General features: G+C 53.3%; 1 protein-coding gene across 2 annotated transcripts in view; it reads left to right on the top strand.

The window, feature by feature from the left end:
- Positions 1 to 6613: 6613 nt before the first annotated feature.
- The window catches only part of BEST1 (bestrophin 1), a 10044-nt gene continuing 7116 nt past the window's right edge, over positions 6614 to 9541 (top strand). For both annotated transcript variants that reach the window (XM_006911347.2, XM_025046355.1), the window contains exons 1-4: positions 6614 to 6765; positions 8015 to 8109; positions 8582 to 8815; positions 9398 to 9528. In XM_006911347.2, coding sequence (XP_006911409.1) covers positions 6614 to 6765; positions 8015 to 8109; positions 8582 to 8815; positions 9398 to 9528 — 612 coding nt within the window. The remainder of the gene's footprint in view (positions 6766 to 8014; positions 8110 to 8581; positions 8816 to 9397; positions 9529 to 9541) is intronic.

Raw genomic sequence — 9541 nt, 5'->3', positions numbered from 1 at the left:
AGCAATTCGCCAAAGTCGAGGTGTCAGTACAGAAGAGACTGTTGTTTCTGGACCTCACCACCACCACCACCTCCAATCCAGGAGCCTATTTAGTGTAGGCCATGCTTACACTAAAAAATTATTGTTTATCTGAAATTCATATTAAACTTACTGTCCTCTATTTTGATTTGCTAACTCTGGAGTCTTGGGCTGGGGTGGGGAAGGAGGCGGAGCTGTGATTCCCCAGGCGAGCTGTGCCTGAGGTACCTCGGGACAACAAAAGGCAGCTGGCTGGGTGGTCCTGTTGACTTAACAGATGTCCCCAACATGGTTTACTCCTTATCCTGCCTGCTATCCTCCCCTACTGACTTTGGGTCAGTTCCAACCACCTGGTCACCTCCTGAGGAAGGCTCCCTGGAAACTGATACACAGACTCTGAGAGGAGGCTTCGTGGTCCAACTCCGCACCCAGTACAAGAGTCTCCTCCAGAGCATCCCTGCCAGGCGTCCTCTCCCCAACCCTGTGGTCAGCAACTAAGGGCCAGGAGGTAGTTCGCACAGTCATTACTGTAAGGGCTTTGGTCCAGGTAGACTTGGGGTCAAGTAGAGGCTTGGGCAAGTTACCTACCTTCTTCTCTGAGCCTTGACGTCCCCCTGTAACAGGTGGATGACACTTCCTATACCCCAGGGGTTTGTTCTGATGATGAGACGCGATGATTTCTAAAAAGCGTTCAGTGCGCTGCCTGGCACCCAGCAAATGCTCAAGACGGTGGAGAAACCATTGTTTCTTCTCCCTTTTCCCTCCCATGAGGCCCACCACAGTGCTAAACACAGCTTGTGGAACTAAAACCACAGAAACACCCTGCTCTGACCTAGACAGTGACCTCCTTACAGTTCCCAGCTCCATCTCTAACTCAGTGACTTGAGGCAAGGCGACTTCTTTCTCTACGCCTCGGTTTCTTCGTCGGCAAAATGAGCAGCTGGATATGAACCCATTCCCATTCTCTCACGGTGTGGGCAACTGTTAACGTGCTCCTTCGACAGATGAGGAAACCTGAGGCCACTGACTCGTAGTGAACGTGGGACAGCATCCAGGTCCTCTCATACCCAGTGCAGCTCTCCGGGAGAAGTTCTCCAGGAGAAGCCTGCTCCTCCACCCCGTCACCTGCCCATTAGCCCCAGTTCTGAGCTGGTAGGTGGGTGTAGAGTGGCGAGGATGGGGTCTCTGCCTCACCTGGCTGGCCTCAGTGGGGCAGCATCCATGGGGACAGGGCAGCTCAGAGATCAGTGTTCTCCCCAAGGCTGCGGTGAATCCTCTCGCCTTGTGTCTCCCGTAGGGCCAGCTCTGGCCTAGTCCATGCTATTCTGTTGTCATTGGCAGGACAGGGCTTGGTGAAGCTGGACCCAGGCGTGTCCCAGCCTCTCCCTGCCTCTCCTGGTCCCTATGTCTTTCTGCAGGAGCCAGAGCTTATGTGTTCATCTCTTGGAATGTTGAGTCTATCCAGCCCCTCAGGGATCAAGGCTGCCTGGCCCCAGGGTAGAGGTGTCGTCGGTGTTGCTTCCAGGCCCCAGGCTGGCAGTGTGTCTCTCTTCCCCTGTCCAGCTGTTGCAAGGCCCTCCTTTTCTTCCTTGGCTTCTGCCCTGTTTGTTCTGTGTCTGTCCCCAAGAGAGGAGTGTGGGCTGGCAGGTGCCCTACGTAGAGCCTGGAGGCAGCATCCAGGCGTGGCTGGCCCACTCTGGGGCCCCTGCCGACTGCCCTCAGCCAAGCTGGGTCTCCTTCTTCCTGCCCAGCTGAGGCAGGGCCTGGAAGGGCTCAGTGGCAGGCCCTCTGTGATGTTCCTGTTGCCATGGTGATCCTGGATGAGAAGGCCGTAAGAACCTCTGGAACCTCCACCCCCCTGCCCAGTTCTGCCCTGTCTGCCCCCGGAGATGGCTCTCTGCTGGGGAGCTCAAGAGCACCTGCTCTGCTGCAGTCAAAGTCTCTTCCGTGCATCCCCCATCCCTGGGACGTCCCTTCGACCTCAACAGAGACCACTATCCTAACAGGTAAGGCTCCACCTCTTGGAAACTGACCTCCACTGGCAAGGTGATGGTGGGTAGTAGAAAGGGCAGAGGATTCAAAATGGAAGACCCATATTCCAGAACCAACCGAACTGTGTGACCTTGGACAAGGCAGGCCTTGAGCTTCAGCATCCTCCTCTGTAAAAGGTGGATAATAATGACATATTGAATCGTTCCTCAGTAATGCCTTGTGACTTTTCCTGGGCTGTTCCCCTAATATGTAATGCCCTTCCATCCTTCTCGGTTGAGATGAATTCCAACTCGTGCTTCAAGACCCAGTTCAAATGCTCCCTTCTCTGTAAAAGTTTCCTTGAACTCTGTATATTTGGCACAGATATTCAGCCTTGCTGTTCTGTTAGAGTTAGTTGTCTCCTTGGTTTTTACTTGCGTATAAATTCTTTTTTAAATTTATTTTTCAATTGCAATCGGCATATAATATTATATTATATTAGTTTCAGGTATATAACATGGTGCTTAGACATTTATATAACTTACAAAGTGATCACCCTGATAAGTCTAGTTCGACACCATACATAGTTATTACAATATTATTGACCATATTCTCTATGCTGTACTTTACATCCCTTTGACGATTTTTATAACTGGATATTTGTACTCCTTAACCCTGTTCACTTTTTCCACCCATTTCCCCAACTCCTCCCATTTGGCGACTATCAATTTGTTCTCTGTATCTATTAGTTTGTATTGTTTATTCGTTTCGGTATTTTAGATTCCACATGTAAGTGAAATCATATGGTGTTTGTCTTTCTCTGACTTATTTCTTTAGCATAATAACCTCTAGGTCCATCCACGTTGTTGCGAATGGGAAGATTTCATTCTTTTTTATGGCTGAGTAATATTCCATTGTGTATATATACCACATCTTCTTTATCCATTTGTCTATCAGTAGACATTTAGGTTGCTTCCATATCTTGGCTACTGTAAACAGTATATCTTTTTGAATTAGTGTTCTAGATTTCTTCAGATAAACGGACTATAAATTCTTGGAGGCAGGAATCAGGCTAGTCTCAGTTCTGGTATGAGACATGGTTTGTTAAATGACTGCTTTGCAGAATGGAAAGCAGAAGAGGCCAACTCTGACTGGGTGGGGCCCCATCTTAGCAGGGGTCAATCTTGGGGCCCTTTGTCCAAGCATGGCATGGGTCAGTCAGTGCTTGTTGTGACCTGTGTGTCCGAGCTGCGCCTAGCTTCCTGGGGACATTTTCATGGCAGAGACCCAATGGGAGAGACCACAACTTACGCCTGGGGGTGTGCCTGACCTAGTGCTGGGGTGTTGTCAGGAGCAGCTCATGAGGTGTCTTTGGGGATGTCCTGGGGCATCTGGGAAGGGAAGGGGTACTGGGACGGCTCTATCAGTTTGTCCTGGTGGGACTTTGGGGATATCTTGAAAGAACTTGCAGTTCAGGAGAAAGGGAGGGAGGAGGACTCCAGTGTCTCCCAACTCCCTCTCACGGCTCTATAGCCATGGTCAGGGTCAAGGAGATGAAAGAGCCACCAGTGCCCCGCCCAGAGGCCACGCAGACTCTGACCAGAGGACCAGTCTTCCAGGGCCAGATAGAGCCGCCTAGTCAAGAGCGCCCTCCAGTGGCCACCGCAGGGGTGGCAAGAACCTGACCCTGCAAAGGATGGTGTTTTCATTTATTCCTAGACGAACACAGAGTGAGCATCCACGTGCCAGGCGTGGTGCCAGGCACATGTTTCAATTTTAATTAAAATATATATTTGTTAATCATCTGTTAAATGGAAAGCTCTCGAGAGAGAGAGAGTGCGTTGATATGTGTTGCTGGGGGAATAGGAAATACAGGGTAGGGACATCTTCCCTTACAGCTGTGGTTCTCAACCCAGACTGTCTATTAGACTCACTTGAGGAACTTGAAAAAATGCCAATGACTGGACCCCAACCAGACCAATTGACTCTGGAGGGGAGGGGCAGAGGCACCAGGGTTTGCAGACGGTCCCCAGGAAAAGTTAACAGGCAGCCAGACGTGAGAACCACTGCTTTGGAGAGTTGACTAAAACGCTTCCCATCCAGCATTCTCACCCAGCTGCCGAGGTAGGTGTTATTGTCCCATTTCGCAGATGAGGAGACTGAGGCTCAAGAGGGCCCTTTTCCACAGTTCGGTTAAGGACAGCGATGGGAAAGATGTTTCCCGCAGCACGGGAGGCAGGGAAGCAGCCAATACTCCTCCAGGGTTATCCCTGATCTCTGAAGAGGCTCCGTCATCATCATTTGCTGGGCTTAGAAAAATACTGACGGTCGTGAAATAATCATATGTTTTTTTCTAGACATTGAATCATAGAGGCAAAAATGGTGTGCATCAAAGTCACCTTCAGTCTTAGCATTGTGAACACAGGTGTAAAAGAGAGAGAGAGACAGAGAGACAGAGACAGAGAGAGACAGAGGCAGAGACAGGCAGAGAAGGAGGGGGCATGGATTTACTTTAAGGCTCGAGGTCAGATTGTAAATCAGAGCTTCTGAAAGTGCTGTCCAAACACCAGCGGCACCGAAAGCCCGCAGTGCTCATTAGAAGTGCAGCGTCTCCTAGGGCGCAGAATCAGACTCTGAAGAAAAACCCTGAGAAGCTGCACAGTTAACAAACATTCCCAGCCGGGCCTCCACCACTTCGAGCTTTCCCTTCACGTAAGAGGAGCATGTCCTAGACACACATCACTTAGGAGGGCCCTTGCGTATGGACTGATGTATTAGAATATACAGAGCTGGCCGCTGAGATATTAACCAGCTGTCCTTGGGGACCTGGGTACATACTCCATTTTGCATGTGTTAGCATGAACGCCAGAGCTGCTGTGTCATCCCGCAGCAGGCCCGGCCCACACACAGCAGCCCCCTTCTCCTTCCCCGGCTCAGAACCAACCTACTAACTGGGTCCCACCAGCCAGTCACAGCCCGAATAACCTATGATGTCACCAGCAGCCAATCCGAGCTCCTCAGCAGTATATGCAGAATTCTGTCACTCTTACAGATACGGACACTGGGGCTTAGAGAAGAGCAGAGGCCCACCCAGAGTCACCACACACAGCTGGCAGAGCCAAGACTGCTGACTGTGGCTCACAGTGCCTGGACAGAGGGCCCCCGCTCCGTGTAGAGCTCCTAAGAGATGAGACCCCGTGTCCCTCCCTGTAAGACCTCAGAGGTTAGAAACAGATCCCTCAATCTCCGGATGTTAAGGCCCAGAGACCGTGACAGGATTGGCAGGGCCCATGGTGGAGGCGGGTTGCCCGAAATTTCAGCCCTGCTCTTATTCCCGCATCTTCTCCCCACCCCCGGAAGGAATTAGGGGGTCCTCGCAGACCGTGCCAGCTACAGCTTACAGGCAGATTATGAGGAGGGGCCAACACAAGCGCTCCTTTGTGGAGGTGCTGGCTTAAGGAGTCAAGTGACCGCTTAGCACATGTGGGCAGTGCCAGCCCCTAAGTGTGGACAGGGGCATTGGCCACAGGACCCCAGGGAGTCCCACCAGTCCAGTGGCCAGACCTTTTGTGGGATCGTCCGACCAGCCTGGAGCCCCACCTGTGAGTAGGGGTTGCTCAGGCGAGCTGGGCTGGGTCTTTGAGGGCCTTTGGGGTGGATAACTATCCCTGTATACATGTGTGTGATGTACACACACAGGCAACGCGTGTGCAGGTGTGTGGGCACCTGTGTGTCTGTGCAAAGGCCCTGAGGTGAGAATGAGCTTGCTGTGCATCCAGGACAGAGAGACAGCCAGTGTGGCTGCATCGGAGCAATTGGGAAAGGGTGGCTGCTGATCGAGCACCTCCTTCGAGAACAGGAGCCTCCATTCTAGGAAGGAGTAGACAGTAAACAAGCAGATAGCCTGCAAAAATATAATTTCAGCGTGATTAGTACCATGTAGAAAAATGGAGCAAGGTGAGGGGACATTTCTGTGGGTGGCAGGGGGATGCTATTTCCAGGTAGGGTGGCTGGGGACATTTTTTTGAGGAGATGACCTGAAGTGGGAATGAGCCATACAGTTAGAGCAGGAAGAGCATCCCCAGCAGGTGGAAAGGTCCTGGGGCCATCATTCACTAAACATTATCTGAACGTCTCCGCCAGCCAGGCTCTGTTCTGGGCACTGAGGACAGGGCGATGGACAAGACTGACCGAGTTCCTTAATAATTCTTGCTCTGGGTGGTTGAGGGAGCTTGGGGAGCTTATATAAACAAGATGGATTCGGAACAAAGGACTGAGCTCAGTGTATGAGCTGTTGTCATTGTCCTTGTCATACAATTTAGGGACGTAGACCTGTCTTCCCTGCCAAGGCTGTGGGCAGCCTCTGGGCTCACCTCCTCCCTCCCACAGGCAGTCAGAGCCGGGAGAGTCTTAGAGGCCACCTCGTCCCCATCCCGGTATCCCGGCGTCCTGACGGAAGAGCTGAGGCCCAGAGCAGGGATGGGTTCTGGTTGAGGTCAGAGATCATACATGAGCCTCAGACACGCTCTGACCAAGATACCTGCTCTCTCCCAGGCCTCCATTAGTTTCCCTCTCTGTCTGTCCACCAGGACCCAGCCCACTTGCCGCAGCCCAGTTCCTGGCCATGACTGTGACCTACTCAAACCAAGTGGCTAATGCCCGCTTAGGCTCCTTCTCCCGCCTGCTGCTGTGCTGGCGAGGCAGCATCTACAAGCTGCTCTATGGCGAGTTCCTCATCTTCCTGCTCAGCTACTACACCATCCGCTTCATTTATAGGTACAGGTGGAGGGGCAGGACGGGGCCTGGGAGGGGTGCAGAGGGGGCTTGGAGCTTCTAGGGAGCCTCTCAGCCATCCAGGGGGCCCATGCACTAGAGACTTACGAGGCTCAGCTGAGTTTGTGGCCCAGCCTTGGGGACTAGGGGCTGGGGAGAGAAAAGGAGGCAGATTGGGAGGCAGTGTCTGACACCCCTTCCTCCAGCCCAGGCTGGGGCTTGGAACCCAGGCCTTACCTGGTCCCATTCAGCCAGCCTGTTTGCCTGAATCCCACACAGGCTCACAGGCCCAGACCATATCTTTTTTTCCCTCCAATAAAAATGATTATTCAAACAAAAAAATACATAGGACAGATATAATCACAGAATATATGAGGGCATTTTAAGTGGAAAAAGCATTCGTGACTGCATGGATTAAAACAAATACATAAAATCCTTGAGTTCATAGTGATGACACTAATTGCAAGGCACATTGGTTTACTTTGGTTGTTACTAGGGCACCAACGTACTTTAAAAGGTTAGATTTTATTGTTTAGAGTTGCTTTAAGTTCACAGTAGAATTGAATGGAAGGTACAGAGTTCCCATCTACCCCTCCACACACACACACACACACACACACACACACACACCCCCTCCTCACTACCCACATCTCGCAGAACAGTGCTACGCTTGTCATAACAGATAAACTCACATGGACACACTGTTATTACCCAGAGTCCATTCTACAGTTTACATTAGGGTTCACCCTTGGCGTTGTACATTCTATGGGTGTGGACAAATGTATGACTTGGACCACCATTACACTGTTGTCCAGAATAGTCTTACTGCGCTGTCTTAAAAACCCTCTGCACTCGGCCTATTCACCCCTCCCTACCATACATTTTTAAAAGACCAAACGCTCTTTAGTTCAACCTGCTTTAAAAAAAAAAAAGTCTTCTAGATTCTCTAAAAGGGTCAGTGGTGCCTAACACTGACTCCTTCAGCAAGACCTTCCTTCCTACATCTCAGGATAAACCTCCTCATCACCACCCCAGCCATGGAGCTCCGATGGGGTTTGGGGCTACCTGAGGACTGGACCCTGGCTCAGGCCCGAGGAGGGGCCCTAGCGGGCCAGCGAAAAGGTCGGGAGGCTGTGGGGCCGCACACAGGCAGCCACACTCCTACCCGGGGCCTGGCCGGACCGGACCAGGGACCAGTCTCAGTCATGCTCTCCCAATGTTTACACATCTCCACCCCCGCCCCCTTCCCCAGGATGGCCCTCACGGAGGAACAGCAGGTGATGTTTGAGAAGCTGACTCTCTACTGCGATAGCTACATCCAACTCATCCCCATCTCCTTCGTCCTGGGTGAGCTCCCTCTGCCGGGTGTCGAGGTCCTGGTGGCTGCTCCAGGCCTGCTTCAGACAGGCGACCACGAGGAGCTGGAGGGGGAAGGGCAGTGTCATGTCATCGCCCCTTGGTAGTTCATGGAAATGGGGAGACCGCAGCCAAGGGGGAAGGAATATTAGGAAGGAATTTTGCTGTGAGCACTCAAGATCTGACTTTCAGAGGGCAGCGCCGGCATCCCTGGAGCCTCTGCGCGGGAGGGAGGGAGTCTGGCGGATTTCTGGGATGGGCAGTGGGGAGGCCCAGGAGAGATAACCCGAGGCTGGCTGCCTCCGCGCGGGGCTCTGGGGGTCTTCCCCTCCCGAGTGCCTTCCAGGAAGGTTGGGGCGAGGCCGGCTCCCATTAGAAAGACGGAGAAACGGAGGCGTCGCTCTCGCTGGGCTCTGGCCGCAGCCTAGGCCCTCGCCCCTCGCCCTCCACCCCTCCTGCCCAGGCTTCTACGTGACGCTGGTGGTGACCCGCTGGTGGAGCCAGTACGAGAACGTGCCGTGGCCCGACCGCCTCATGAACTTGGTGTCGAGCTCCGTCGAGGGCAAGGACGAGCAAGGCCGGATGCTGCGGCGCACGCTCATCCGCTACGCCAACCTGGGCAGCGTGCTCATCCTGCGCAGCGTCAGCGCCGCGGTCTACAAGCGCTTTCCCAGTTCGCAGCACCTAGTGAAAGCAGGTGGGCGGGGCCGGAGCCGCGGATGGGTGGAGCCAGGGGGCCCTGGGCTGAGGATTGGATGGGACTGGGAGCAGACTGGGCTGGAGATGGAAGCCGAATGGGCGGGGTGGAGTTAGGTCCCTGAAAGTGGGGCCTGGTCCGGAAGCTCCCCTAGGAGATGATGGGGATTTGAGGTAGGGATAAGGACCCTTGAGGGATAAGGGATGCGGAGGTAGGGGACGGGGGACTGGAGAGGAGAGATGCTTTGGGAGGCGGTGCGGAACGAGGATCTACCTCCCTCTGCCACCCCTCTTCCTGTTCTCCAGCTTCCAGTCCGAACATCTGTGACCTCGGTCTCAGGCCTTTCCTGACCGGGTCCTGGTTAATAAGACAGACCCCTCTCACGTGCTCAGCCCAGAACAGCACATAGCAGGCACTCAGTAATTATTCGTTGAAAGAAAAAGGATGACAAAGGAGCTCCAAAGTCCCCACAAGCTCAGCAGGGACTTGGGCCTGAACCCTGGGCGCCCTCTGGGCCCGGCATCTGCCAGCCACCCCTTCTACAGGTTCCCCGACCCACTGCTGCTTCGCTCCCATCCGCAGGCTTCATGACCCCCGCGGAGCACAAGCACTTAGAAAAATTGAGCTTGCCACACAACACATTCTGGATGCCCTGGGTGTGGTTTGCCAACCTGTCAATGAAGGCCTGGATTGGAGGTCGCATCCGAGACCCTGTTGCTCCAGAGC

Source organism: Pteropus alecto, unplaced genomic scaffold, assembly GCF_000325575.1.
Source record: "Pteropus alecto unplaced genomic scaffold, ASM32557v1 scaffold43, whole genome shotgun sequence".
Taxonomy (NCBI): domain Eukaryota; kingdom Metazoa; phylum Chordata; class Mammalia; order Chiroptera; family Pteropodidae; genus Pteropus; species Pteropus alecto.
This window is presented reverse-complemented; position numbering and strand designations above follow the sequence as displayed.